The sequence below is a fragment of the Pristiophorus japonicus genome, chromosome 16 (genome assembly GCF_044704955.1).
Source record: "Pristiophorus japonicus isolate sPriJap1 chromosome 16, sPriJap1.hap1, whole genome shotgun sequence".
Lineage (NCBI taxonomy): Eukaryota > Metazoa > Chordata > Chondrichthyes > Pristiophoridae > Pristiophorus > Pristiophorus japonicus.
Window position 1 is genome coordinate 30,347,584 of NC_091992.1, and position 15,206 is coordinate 30,362,789.

At 44.6% G+C, this 15,206-nt stretch overlaps 1 protein-coding gene across 3 annotated transcripts in view; it reads right to left on the reverse strand.

The window, feature by feature from the left end:
* Positions 1–15,206, reverse strand: part of LOC139226414 (uncharacterized) — a 103,703-nt gene that overhangs the window by 1,168 nt on the left and 87,329 nt on the right. For all 3 annotated transcript variants that reach the window (XM_070857171.1, XM_070857170.1, XM_070857172.1), the window contains 3 exons: positions 9,240–9,335; positions 4,791–4,903; positions 4,025–4,148 (listed from right to left, as the gene is read on the reverse strand). In XM_070857171.1, the coding sequence (XP_070713272.1) occupies positions 4,025–4,148; positions 4,791–4,903; positions 9,240–9,335 (333 nt within the window). The remainder of the gene's footprint in view (positions 1–4,024; positions 4,149–4,790; positions 4,904–9,239; positions 9,336–15,206) is intronic.

Genomic DNA, 15,206 nt, shown 5'->3' on the forward strand with positions numbered 1-15,206 from the left:
TATTATGTGAATAGATAGGCTTCAGTATTGCTGCACTGGTTTGTGACGGAGAAGCAGTGAGAGATCGTAACGGAGGTGCAACAAATTAGGGTACGGGGTTCAGAAGAGCCGAGGGCCCAGGGGCAGCACAGGCCAGGCCGGCCCACACTGCGATGTGCGCGCTCACTAGGTCCGTGCACCAGAGTCGGTCTCCAGTCGTCCTGGTTAACCCTTGCCACTGGACAAAGGCCTAGCTGTGTCAAGCCTGTGTGGTGGCTGATAGGTAACGGTCATCACACATTTAAAAAATCCACACACAGGCATCTTCCACCCCTTCAACTGGAGTTCAGAACTGGAACATCGGATCCTTCATTGAAACATCTGAACTCGTGAAAGCAAATCATCCTCGTTCGAGGGACCGCCAATGATGATGATGTGTTCTACTTTGGAATGTGTTGCCAGATTTTTTTTTTCCCTGTATTTCATTTAGAATACGGTCTTCTTGTTTGCATTTTAATGTCATATTTAGATTCTAAAGATTTATATTAACTTGGCGATAAAGATCTATTAGATTAGCTGCACCAGTAAATGCTATTAAGTGTTTTGAAAGATCAAATTACTGTATTTGGGTATTTTGTGCTTTTATCACATCATCACGTATAATGTAAACATTAGCATTCATGTGTTGTTGCATATCTGCATGATACCAAGTGCTCTTTTTTGACAAAACTGTGTCCTGTTATTTCAAGTAGTAGCTATTTCAGTAAAATATATATTTATAGCGACTGTTTTGAACAAAAACCTACTGAATGTTTCATCATAGGCAGTCCCTCGAAATCGAGGGAAGACTTGCTTCCACTCCTAAAGTGAATTCTTTGATGGCTGACAGTCCAACACGAGAGCCACAGACCCTGTTACAGGTGGGACAGATATTTGTTGGGGGAAGGGAGTGGGTGGCATTGATTTACCACACGTTCCTTCCGCTGCTTGTGCCTGATCTCTTCACATTCGCAGCATTGAGATTTAAAGAGCTCAACGTTCTCCCGGGTGCACTTTCTCCACCTAAGGCAGGCTTCGGCCAGGGTCTCCCAGGCGTCAGTGGTGATGTCACACTTCACCAGGGAGGCTTTGAGGGTGTTCTTGTACCGTTTCCGCTGCCCACCTTTGGCTCGTTTGCCATGAAGGAGCTCCGCATATAGCAGTTGTTTAGGGAGTCTCGTGTCTGGTATGCGAACTAAGTGGCCTGCCCAACGTAGCTGATCTAGCATGGTCAGTGCTTCAATGCTGGGCATGTTAGCCTGGGCGAGGACACTGATGTTGGTGCGTCTGTCCTCCCAGGGGATTTGCAGGATCTTGCAGAGACATCGTTGGTGATATCTCTTCTGTAAGTCGTCCATGTCTCTGACCCATATAGGAGGGCGGGAATTACTACAGCCCTGTAGACCATGAGCTTGGTGGTAGGTTCAAGGGCTTGGTCTTCGAACACTTTTCCTCAGGCGGCTGAAGGCTGCACTGGCGCCGATGTTGAATCTCCACATCAATGTCTGCCTTTGTTGACGAGAGGCTCTCGGTATGGGAAGTGGTCCACGTTGTCGAGAGCCGTGCATCTTGATAACTGGGGGGCCGTGCTGTGTGGCAAGGACAGGTTGGTGTAGGACCTTTTGTCTTACGGATGTTAAGCACAAGGCCCATGCTTTTCATATGCCTCGGTGAATACAATGACTATATCCTGGAGTTCAGTCTCTGAATGTGCGCAGGCGCAGGCGTCGTCCGCGTACTGCAGCTCAACGATAGAGGTTTGGGTGATCTTGGACCTGGCCTGGAGGCAGCGTAGATTAAGCAGCTTCCCACGGGTTCTGTAGTTTAGTTCCACTCTGGCGGGGAGCTTGTTGTTTATGTAAAGTATGTCAATCCTAAAGAGGAAAGAATTCTAATTGTAATTTTTTTTAGCCCTGTCCTGAAGTCAACCAGCATCAGATTTCTTTGACTGCATCTATTCCCAGCCTTCCAGCAATGTTGCGCTTCGGTTGGCTGGCACTGTTGTGTGGAAATGTCCCAGTGACTGCCGCTCCAATTTTCTCTCTGTCTGAAGGGCCGTGCCTGTCCTCCACTCCGTACTTCCCAATTACAGCAGGGCTGAGAGGGGCATGAATGTGCAAAACCCTTCCGTGCAACAGCGTGCTGGAACGCGAACGTGTTGCACAGCTTCGGCCCCTTCCAATTATTATACACCGGTGTCATTCCTACAAGTGAGGAAGGAAAGTTGCCTATGGATTTTACTGCAAAATGCAGAACTAATTTGAACATACTTTTTACAATTTGGTAGTAACTATTAAGTCACAGAGCTTCACACGTTAAACAGAAGTGTGCAATTTATAGGTTTTAACTACCTTCTAAAATGACAATTTGTGGAGGAAAACTCCTGATGTGTTTTAAATCAATATAACATTTCAATGGAATTCATGGCAGACCCCAACTTGTCTTCTGGAGTTATGGTCAAAAATATTGGCCTAGGTTTCTACCCCACTCTCCACCGATTAAGGCACAGCTCCACAGGAGCAAGATTTTTGTCCATGAGAGAGAAGCCCCACTAACCCTGGCAGTATTTCTGACCCAGAGGTCCTTTGTCTGGCAGTGACCCAGAGGTCCTTTGTCTGGCAGTGACCAAGGATCCTGCCTCCCCTATGCAGACAGTCCAATAAGGGGCAGAGACTTGATGCAGCAGTTCTTGGGCATCTGTTGCAGAAGGAGAAAGGTAGCTGGCATGGGGTATCTCTTCCTCACCACAAGTTGCTGGCCGATTTGCACCTTAATACAAACACTTATTTTTTCAGCAAATTCTGACTCTGTGTTCAAGTCTCACTGCTCCATGTATACTTGCACTTTCACCTCCTAGACCTCAAATCAAGTGTTCAGTCACCAGTCCCTGACTGCCAACAACTGCCTGGTAAATTTAGGAACTAGAGTTGAGGGAACTGAACTTGCATCTCCACCTCATAGCTCTCACTCATACTGTTTTGGGGAGGTTGTGATTGCACATCTAAATACTTTGCCATGATAAGGGCAGGTGAGGAAGAAAGACAATTCAGAGGGAGAGATGTTTTCCTGTCTCACTACTGGATATGTCGTGATAGCCAGCTGAGGATCAGCACTGGCAGATGCCTATAAAGGTAGTACAGTTGCTGCATAGCTTGGGTGACTTATGTGTGGGTAGAAAAATCTGGTAGTAAAGAAATTTGGGATTTTCTCACTTGGTCACATGGTTGCTGCTGCGCAGGCATTTAATTCAGGGGCCTTGGCAGCAACGAAATTTACTGATATTTGTACACACTTGCATTGGGAATACTTTCAAACCATTCCTTACTTTAATAAAATAATCCTGCAATGACAGGAATAACACTTGTGCCAAAACATGAAGAGAACATCGGTGTTATATTTGAAAATACCAGGTCAACTCAAGCCAGGGAAATACAGGTGGTCTGATCAAAGTATTTTCAGTCACAGATATCTGTTATAGTTTGAACATTCCCCTCAATACACTCTAGTTCATGACTAGACTACACTTTCTATAAGCAGACAGAGTGCCTTATTAAATATATATATGCTGGGTTTGCATGTCCAGGTTTAACAATGAACCCCTTATTGTGATGCATCACTCATAGGTGCTCTCCCAAAGGTGAAAATAACAGGTCAGCAGACCAATTTGTACAAGCTAAGCTACGCAGTCTAGTGCAACAATAGACCCAAAAAAAAGAGATCTAACAAGATACTAAAACAGCACAAATATCATTGTACTAAATATATGAACTGATCTGTCTGCTTAAAAACGAAAAGGTCCAAATGCTTGCAGTTCTTCTCAGTTAAGTTTTAGTAACAAGTATTTCACTTGATCCCAGGAGGCAACCACTCCTGAAATTCCTATTTGAAACATTCTTAATCAAATTTTTACACTGCTTCAGAGCCAGCTTGCAATTTTCCACCAGTATCATTTTGAATACAATGTAGCTTTTATTAATTAATAAAAATTAAATCAAGATTTTCATACCATTTGCCATGGTTTTCTGAACCAACCAAGGACCATTGTCAAACTTGTTCTTCCAGTCTGCTCCCATGGAATTGTGTGCACAGACAAAAACACACCATTCTAAGCTACCTATCAAATGTCCCCACTGGAAAAAAAAACAAAAATTTGGCATTGAAATAATGGGTTTATTTGCAATCACCTTTCATTCATACCATAGAAGTTTACAGCACAGAAGGCGGCCATTCATCTCATAACTATAGTAGCTTTCCCAGATCAGGTGAAAACTAATCCCATTACCTTGCTCTCTCCTGTATCTTCAGCTGCTTCAAAGAACCAATGGGCTCTGCCTCAACTATTCCTTGCGGCAAAGCAGTCAATGATCTAACAATCCCCTGCGCAAAGAAATTTCCTCCAACCTCTCTCTCCCAACTCTGAGGATATTACGTTGATGGTGCTTCATCACTGACTCAACCAGAATAGCCTTTCCCAATTCACACTGGAAAACCCCTTCATAATTTTGCAATCTATATTAAATCTCCTTGGTTTTCTCTGCTGCAGTGGAAATTGTCCTAGAATCGCAAGTCCCTCCTCATAAATTATAGCTTCCATTTGCGGACATGATCCTGATGAATCTAATGCTGTATATTCTCTCTGGATTTTACCTTACGCATTTCTTCCTTTGCTTTTTTACTGAGGCATATTGGAAGAAATGTCCATGTAAATTATTTGAAAAGTGCTCAAATTTGTACAGTAATTTCACTTTCACAGCTGTCAATTGTGCACTTACTTTAAAGAGTAAGCTCCATAACATGTTACGCCCCAAGTTGTCAATAGCAACATCAAACCAGGCTCCAAATTCAGATATCTGATTTAATTTGCGAGCTGCAAATCCATCAAACCCTGTAATATTTGAAACATTGTGATTACATTATAATTATGGGCAAAAATACACCTCTGAATGGAAGAAACTTACTACAAGTGCAATTTAATAACTTACATTAGATGGTCTACCTTGAACACAGTGTAGTCTAAATTTTGTCAGTGTTGGTAGGACTATACTCAGCATAAAGCTTATACACTAACATTTTAATACATGATGGTTTACCACCTTATACAGTACTCAGCATGGAAACTATTGATAAATATCGGATCTACATTTCTTACTATTAACACACACAGTTCCTGGGTTTTCTTTAAAATTCAGCTGTGCATCATGCAGCTTTTACCATTTGCCATCTGTTGATATATTCAATGACAAAATCCCTGCCAATAACTGACCAGATTGTTAATCAGTGATGAAGGTGATATGTACTGTGACCACTTCACTGAAGGGAACTTCTGAGGCGTTCAGACTGAGTGAAAGCCTTCAACTCGTACAATAAGCTGCATCATCAAAAAACTTAAACCTCAGAATTTCCATCAGTTAGAGCACCACGGAAGAATCGGGTTCTCTTCATCACCAGTCACACTGGGAGATTGTACAGAATCTCTTTCCCCTTAAAAATAACACTCTTTAAAAGAAACAGTTGATCACTCTTACTGCCCTTTATGCCAAGCCACTCTAGGACAGAACAACATGTATTTCCCAGGGAATGAAAGTTCATCTATTGAGAGAACATCTCACTGGAAGATAGATTAAATTTTCACAGAAACCAATGAATCATCACTCCTCACGCCTTTGACAATAATTCCTAGGTAGTATGTGCTGCAATTCGTCTGCTTCTGTAGCAGCTCTTGTGCGCTTATTGGGCTCAAATTTCAGCCTGAGTTGCTCCTATTTTTTTTTGAGCATCTTCGAAATTGCAATTCTTGGCATTTAGTTGCTCCAGTTCTAGTTAGTTAGAATAGTTTCATTTTAAAACATCTTTTCTTCAAAAGGGGATGTGTCCAGCCACTTATGACTGTTTTGCAAGTTTAGGCAGCAAAAACTTACTCCAAACTAATTTAGAATGGAGTAAGTGTAGATTTTTGTACACTCAGAAAAACCTTGCCTTCACTTATAAATCAGGCGTAGAGAACAAAAGATATGGGGAGGGAAGTTTACAAACATTAAACACTTCACTTTTACAAATAAAGAGCCATCAATAATAAATGATAAATCAATAAATCAAAAAAAATTTAACAATTTTAAAAATCAATAGATAAAAAATTATTTCTACACCTACTGCAGCACCAGGAGCCCTCCAACAGTGTGCTGGGACAGGCCAGGCTGCCGCCGCCCTCCCCCCACCCAGTGTGTGGCTCTCTCTCTCTCTCTCTCTCTCTCTGTTTCTGACAGCGAGGGGAAAAGAGAGAAAGGGGGAGAGGCTGAACGGACCGCCAACACTTCAGGCGGGGTGCGCCCCCAGCGAGATGAGGTTGGGGGGGGCGGGGTGTGGGGGGAAAAAAAGATAAGGCTGAACGGGAGGGGGAGGGGAGGGAGTTGAACGGGAGGGAGGTCCGAGTCCTGATCTTCGCCCTGTGAGCCCTTCCGGCCAGGGCTAGGGTCGGACCCCTCCCACACAGCCTCGGGCGCCTGGAGCTACTGCAAATGCGCGCACACTCTAGCACACATGTGCAGAGGTTCCAGCACTGTTTACACCGCCAGGACCTGGCTCCGCTCCCGATCCCTTGTGCTGCGCCACGCCGAGCACAAAGACGTCCTGAGGAGACCGGAGAATCACAAGGTAAATTTTCGGCGCCCTTTTTCTTCCAGAAAGTCGGCGCACCGTAAGATGCGCCGTTTTTCCAGAGGGCAGAAACTTGGGCCCATTAACTGGAGTCTTCCTTCCAGCTTCTTTGATTCTGCATTTTCTGCACAAGTAGGGAAAGAAGGCTTTTCAAATTTCTAGAGAGGATCATATCCACATGATTTCCTAAATGCCTGCAAAACATAAATTGATCATGTTCCTGCTTGCATTGTGAATCACTGCAGACCCATATGCTGACTGAATCTTACATCAACATGAGCTTCAGTCACCAGCTTCACATGGTAAGTTGGCTCTCAAAGCTGCTGAAAAAGCAAAGTTCCTCTGCCAAGTTCGGCACGTTAATTTTAGGTGCTTACTCCAGTTGTATTTATCACCACCAGCCAGTCCCCAGAGATAGGGCACAGCGCATTAAACCACCAATGTGCTACATCACAATTGGTGACAAGTTGGTTCACTTCTGCGCTTTTCGTTGAGTCAGCAAACAGACAGCAGGTGCTTCTCAACATCTGAGAAGTTGAAAATGTCAAAACTGAAGATTAGTAAATTTTTGTTAGGCAAGGATATTAAGGATTATGGAACCAATGCGGGTTGATGGAGTTAAGATACAGATCAGCCATGACATAATTGATGGCTTCAGGGGCAGAATGACCTACTCCTGTTCCTATGGGCTGAAATTTGCTGAAAAACCGCCACCACCTCATACACTCAAGAACTGCTAACTGCCAGTGACAATGCATCACTTGCCCCTTATATGATTCATTACCAGATCAAAAACCTGGCCTGCTCCTCACAGGTAGCCTGATCCTGTTCTTGGCTGGTGGCTTAAGTGAAGAATTTTACTTGTTAGTGAAAAATTATATCCTTAAATCTAAACATACAAAAGTAATGATACATCAACATTTTATTATTTGCAAATGGAAAGAATCAGCTGTGGCTCAGTGAACAGCACCCTCGCTTCAGAGTCAGAAGGTTGTGGGTTCAAGTCCCACTCCAGAGACTGAAGCACAAATCTAGGCTGATGCTCCAGTGCAGTGCTGAGGGAGCGCTGTACTGTCAGAGGTGCAGCCTTTAGGATGAGACGTTAAACTGAGGCCCAGTCTGTTTGCTCAGGCAGATGTATTCTGGCCAATAATTATCCCTCAATCAACATAACAAAAACAGATTATCTGGTCATTATCACATTGCTGTTTGTGGGAGCTTGCTGGGCACAAATTTGCTGCTGCATTTCCTACATTACAACAGTGACTACACTTGAAAAAGTATGGCATTGGCTCTAAAGCACTTTGGGCTGTCTGCTGGTTGTGAAGAGCGCTACATAAATACAAGTCTTTTATTTTATTATATGTACATGTGTTTCCAGGACTATGGCTGCATTATCTGTGGAATGTAACTGGATAGTGTTTACTAGTAGGTATTGTAAGTGTATCCTGGAGCTCTGCTCAAAAAGGTCTTCAGAGCGAAAAGCCCAATAGTATGATTTAACCAATATCAAGTGTGCCTCTTGTGAACCAGGTAAAGTGGAGGATAACCGGTCACAGAGATGCTGGAGTAGGCCTTAGCTTCAACCCATCCTCCAAGCTGTCGGTGACAGAATAGAAGTGAAAGGAGAAAATGTACATTGAAAAAGTGTGGACGCACTGTCCTATGCATACGAATTATATATTTTTATAAAAGTAAAATTTGACATTCACAAGATGAACATGATAATTTTAGCAATAAAACAGATTTCTTGGGTAATAGATTCTACCTTAGAAGCTAAATCCACTGAAAAAACTTTGAAACTAAAAAAAGGAAGTTAATTTAAAATAAAAAAAACAAAATCACACAGGAATAGTACCTTGGCTTTCCATCACAATCTGCTTGTGCTTTGATAAAACCACAAATGGGGAAGCTTTATTTTTTATAAAACACAAAAGGGAAGTTTATGCGTTACTAACATGAAACAGATACCACAGCAAGGTGCAAGAATTGAGAACTAGCAACATCTGTGAGCTGCAACGCCCGAGATGGGAACCAGCATCAGCCATTCAGACACATTCAGGTTATTTAAAAGACATTTCTGGGAGTGCCAGCTGTGGCTCAGTGGGTAGCACCCTCACCTCTGAGTCAGAAGATTGTGGGTCCAAATCCCACTCCAGCGATTTGAGCAAAAAAGAAAATCTAGGTTGACACTCCAGTGCAGTACTGAGGGAGTACTGCACAGTCAGAGGTGTTGTCGTTTGGATGAGACGTCAAACGTCAAACCGAAACCCTCAACTGCTCTCAGGTGGGCGTAAAAGGTCCCAAGGCACTATTTCAAAGAAGAGCTGGGGAGTTATCCCCGGTGTCCTACTCCTGGCCAATATTTATCCTTCAATCAGCATCATTGGTCATTATCGCATTGCTGTTTGTGGGAGCTTGCTGCGTGCAAATTGGCTGCCGCATTTCCTACATTACAACAGTGCTTCAAAAGTACTTCATTGGCTGTAAAGCGCAGTGGTCACAAAAGACGCTTTATAAATGCAAGTCTTTTTCTTTCGGATCAACATTTCAAGATGCATACTCACCATCAAGAATAACGGAAGTCACATAGCAGGGAATAAACACTACAGGATAATTGAAAGTCCACCAGCCAACCAGCAGTAGGAGTATCCTCATATAACCTGAAAACAACAGTCTGGATTTAGTTAAAATAAATTACGTCTCACATTTGCACATAATAGATTCTACACTTACAGAAATTAGTTAGAACTTGTTAACCTTTCAGAATAGGACAAAGCAAAATATATTTTTTACCTGAACACTTTAGAGTTTGTTTTGGAACAGGACACATTTTCTTTCAAACTGAGCCATTTTCTAACCGTAGCAATTTGTCACCTATCTTTCCTTTAACGGTTTGTAAGTTAATACAGTAGCAGTACCATGATGCCTGTGTTTTCAGTTTAAAAACAGCATGCAGGTTAAAGCTCCCTCCACACTACCATAACCTCAATGGAGTACGCCCGTTGTACTGTTTAATTTCCCAGTCGCCATTCTGCGTTTTCCAAATAACATTGCAAATTTAGTGCAATTATAGTGCAGAATCCTCGGCAGGTTTGCACAGTGCAACCCTACACATGGAAAGCAGACAGAGACTGCTCAACTCACTTCACTTGGAACCCTTAAAGCCAGCAGAATGAGGAGACTTTTATCCCATCAATCTGATTTCCGTTTCTGAGACCTAGTTTAAATGCAGGAGTGATTATCTAAAAACGACATTGTTTACAAAAGCACAATATCGAGGATGCTGAAAATCTGAAATAAAACAGAAAATGCTGGACATGCTCAGCAGGTCAGGCAGCATCTGTGGAGAGAGAAACAGACCCCTCCCTCTAGCCTCTTACAGCCTCTAGATCTTTTCATTGCGAACTGCCTGTGTGACATCGGCGTCTCAATTTCTCTGCTCCCCTCACTCACTCCAACCTACCTCCTTTTGAACTTGCAGCATTCCATTCTAAGATCCAACCCCAACATTATTAAACCTGCCAACAAGGGTGGTGCTCTTGTTGTTTGAAGAACCAACCTCTACCTTGTGGAGGCTGATCGGCAACTCTCTCATGCCTCCTCCTACCTCCCCCTTGGACCGTGACCCTACTACCAAACATCAAGCCATCGTTTCCAAGACTGTCATTGACCTGATCTTCTCTGGAGATCTTCCCTCCACGGCCACCAACTTCATAGTTCCCCAACCCTGCACAGCCCCCTTCTACCTCCTTCCGAAGATTCACGAACAGGACTGCCCTGGCAGATCCATCGTTTCAGCCTGTTCTTGCTCCATGGAACTGATCTCTTCCTATCTCGACACTATTTTTTCTCCTAGTCCAGTCTCTTCCCACCTACATCCGCAACTCTTTCGACGCCCTCCTCCACTTTAAAAATTTCCAGTCTCCTAGCCCCAACGGTCTCATTTTCACTATGGACGTGCAATCCCTATACACATTCACCCCCCACCAGGATGCCGGAGGGCACTCCACTTCCTACTTGAATAGAGGCTCAACCAGTTCCCCATCGCGGGGGAGTGTTACAACCAAGCCCAATTGTTCTTGCCAAAAATCTGCTTCCAGGCATCTGTGAACTGGCCCGACACTAGGGACCATGGCAACAGTCCCAAGAGCAGGCAACTCAAGCCAACCGGGTTCCCACTGCCAGCACTGGGCACTGAGCCACCACCAGACAGCAGGGACACAATCCAGCAGCCCTGAAACAAGTTTGTCCTCACGCACCGGTCAGTGCATCAATAAGGCATCTCACCAGTCTAATGTACTTGTCTCACAATGGAACCACAAATGTAACATTTTCCCTGAACTTGAATGTATATGAATGCTATGAGCCTCCGACATAATCTATATGTGGAGGGGGGGGGGGGTAAAGAGGAGAGAATGGAGTGGTCAGGGACACACACAAACAGCAACCATCAGCACTCTACTGCACCAACCACTCACCCAAGATTGAAATGACCTGCCTAGGGTCAACCAGATAGAGCCCACATAGAACTAAGCCCAGAGCAGTCAATGCAAAGGCGATTCGCCCTAAAGGTTCAGGGGAGAGTGATGTCATGTATCCTACATGGCTACTGTTGGGTACGATCTCAAGGTGTGTCACCAGAGGGCACAGCAGTGGGAGACTTGTGGGTTACCTGTACAGGTGTGCCTGGCCTAGTATAAAAGGCAGGCCTCCAGGTGTGATGCTCACTCTGGAGTTAACAAATAAAGGACTACGGTCACTACAGTTCAAGTACAACACACTGCCTCATGGAGTCATTACTAGAGCCTCTAAGGACACAACACTATTATTTTTCATATGGCAGCTATTGATGATTCTGCCATTTCCAGTTACACCCTATCTAGACTCATCTTTTGTTTTTTAAACTTGTCCCATTACCATCTCCTTTTGTCTTGCACCATCATCTATTTTAATCTCTCCTGCCTTCCATTCTATCACAGACCGTCCCCTTTGTTCTTTCCTCCCTTCCTTTAAAATGATTTGCTTAAAAAAAAAATCAATAACATTGTCTACTTCCCGTTCACAGTATTATTTACATTAAAAAAGTCATTAGGGAATTAATTCCCTGATTCAGTCAGTTTCTTCTTCCTACATTCCCTTTCCAGCTCAGCTCAAGAAACAAAGCTAGGCAGACTACTGTGGAACCATGTCACTGTATCATGCAATACAATGGGCCTGAGTTTGCGGTCGTAGCCAGAGAATCACTTGCAATAGCTACTCTGCCCGCTCCTGCACAGTTACCACTGGAGTCCCAAAGGGTCCACAGCTGGCCTCCTCCTATTTCTCGTCTACCTGCTGCCCCCTCAGCGACAACATCCAAAAACATGTCAGGTTCCACATGTATGCTGGCGACACCCAGGTGTACCTCACCACCACCTCTCTTGACCCATCCACTGCCTCGGATTTGTCTCACGGCTTGACCAGCATCCAGGACTGGATGGAGCAGAAGTTTTCTCCAACTAAATATTGGGAGACGGACACCATTTTCTTCAGACCCCGCCGCAAACTCCATTCCCGACTGCATCCCTCTCCCTGGCAACTGTGAGGCTAAACCAGGCGGCTTGCAACCCATGTGTCATATTTGGCCCAGAGAGGAGCTACCGACCACATATCCGCTCCATCACCAAGACCGCCTACTTCCACCAGCTTCTTCGCAGTACCTCCCAAACCCGCAACCTCTACCAACTAGAAAGACAAGGGCAGCAGGCGCATGGGAACACCACCACCTCCAAGTCACACACCATCATAACATATTGCCATTTCTTCATCGTCACTGGGTCAAAATCCTGAAACTCCCTCGCTAACTGCACTGTGGGAGAACCTTCACTGCACGGACTGCAGCAGTTCAAGGCGGCGGCTCACCAGCACCTTCTCACAGGGAATTAATGCTGGCCTTGCCAATGATGCTCACAGCCCAGGAATGAATTTTTTTTAAAGTCTGCCAACTCTGCCCTTGCCTCAGCTCATCTGTCGCTGAAACACTCATCCATGCCTTTGTTAGCTCTAGACATGATTATTCCCAATACTCTCCTGGCCGGCCTCGCCTTCCATCCTACATAAAACTTGAGCTCATCCAAAATCTATTGCCCGTATTCTAATTCAGAGCAAGTCCCGTTCACCCATCACCCTTGTGCTCGCTGACCAAGATTGGCTCTCAGTCTTGCAACACCTCAATTTTCAAATTCTCATTTTTATTTTCCAATCCCTTCATGCCTACACTCCTCCCTATCTCTATTCTCCTCCAGCCCAACAACCCCCCCCCCCCCAAATCTCTGTGCTCCTCCATTTCTGGCCTCTTGCGCATCCCCAATCTTAAATCACTCTACCATTGGCGGCCGTACCTTCAGCTGCCTAGGCCCCAAACTCTAGAATTCCCCTCCTAAACCTCTCCGGTCAACCTCGCTCTCCTCCTTTAAGACGCTTCTTAAAACCTAACTCTGTGACCAAGCTTGTGTGAAGTCTATGACCGGCCTGGAAATTGGCACGGTCCCAGCCTGCAAGACCATCAGCAGGCCAGGGCCATCGGAGGGGGCAGCGTGCGGCAGCATACCACTGCAGGAGGGAGACGGCTGCTAAGTCCGGTTGCTGATTGCAGTGCGGACAGGCACAGCAGGAGGGGAGAAGGAGCAGCAAGAGTTTGTAGAAGGAAGTGACCCAGTAGAGGCGCGAGTCTGAGGCAGCACGGGCCAGCCCACACTGCGATATGGGTGCGGACCAGGTCAAAAGACCTAGCTAAGAAGGGAGGATGAGGAGGAAGAGGAAGAATAATAATTCTAATTATAAAAGGTGTAGCAGTTTCAACCAAAATGTAGGAAATGATTCTGAAATATTAAACTGTTCCTCTATAAATAATGTAATGAGAGCTCCACCTAGACTGGCAGTGCTGGATTTCCCACCACCAGCACCAAGCATTTATGCAGCACCTTTAACATAGAAAACATCACAATGGGTAGGGAAGGGAAGGAAAAGAATAAATAGGGATGGACAATAATGAACATGCAAGAGCTTGTGGGGCTCCTGGCCAGGTGTCAAACTCCATCCTTGCCCCAAATGCCCATTTAACGTCCTCAAGTCTCTTTCCTACTTAAAACTGTTGGGGTGGGAAAGAGAAGTGAAACAAAATGACGCAATAATGGAACATCTAATTTCCACAGAAGTTGGAACCACAAGGCAGTAACTCACTATACAACAGAGAAGAACTGTACCAAGTGTAGTACTGGCAGCTGCAGTGTGTGTGTGCATGTACATTCAAATTGCCTAAACTCAGGGGACCTGCACTGACCAACTTGGTGACTCCCAAGAACATCGATAATTTGAATCTGCCCGTTTTATTGCAAGTGCCTGCTGCCAGTTACTTCCTAAAAGGTTGCACTCAGTCTCCAAGCCAGTCTATGAATGCCCAAACCGAGGAATATTTTGGATGGGCTGTAATGCAGAGGGAGACAGAACGCAGGCAACGGACTTCATTTTTGCAGCTGTGAATGTTGGAGTATGTACCCCTTTGATCTGTGCCATCATTCACCCTTGAAAAATGATAATAAAACTGCAGTGCAAAGCAGTGTTGAAACCAAATTCATACTAGCGATTTGATGTATATGATGCCAGGAAAATCTTCACGCAGGATGACCAAAGTGTGGATTAAAGTAAATTAGTGGAGGCAAAAACCCTTGAACAATTTAAGCAACAATTGTCTGTTACTGTAAAGGAGGGGAGGTATTAGGCAGCAGGCACATGGGAGCACCATCACCTCCAAGTTACACACCATCCTGACTTGGAAATATATCGCCGTTCCTTCATCGTCGCCGAGTCAAAATCCTGGAACTCCCTCCCTAACAGCACTGTGGGAGTACCTTCACCACAAAGACTGCAGCGTTTCAAGGCGGCTGCTCACCACCACCTTTGCCAGTGATACCCACATCCCAGAACAGGTAAAGAAAATAAACTATTGACCAGTCTTATCAACATAGCTACAGCAGCAGGGTGAAACTGGATATTCTGCAATAAATAGCTCAACTCCTGGCCCCTCAAAGTCTCTCCACCATCTACAACACTCGAAATAAGAGAGTGTGATGAATACTCATTACTCGCCTGAACGTGTGAAGCAACAAAAACATACAAAAAGCTCAACACCATCCAGAACAAAGTTGTTCACTTGATCAGCGTCCCTGCTACTGAACTTAATTTACAACTTCATTGAATCATAGAATAATACAGTGCAGGAGGCCATTCGGCCCATTGTGTCTGGGCCAGATCTTTGGCAGAGCTATCCAATTAGTCGCACTCCCCTGCTCTTTCACCATAGCCCTCACATTTTCCCCCTTCAAGTATCTATCCAATACCCTTTTGAAAGTTATTATTGAATCTGCTTCCACCACCCTTTGAGGCAGTGCATTCCAGATCATAACTCACTGCATAAACTTTTTCCCTCACGGTACCTCTGGTTCTTTTGCCAATTACCTTAAATCTGTGTCCTCTGGTTACCAACCTTTTTT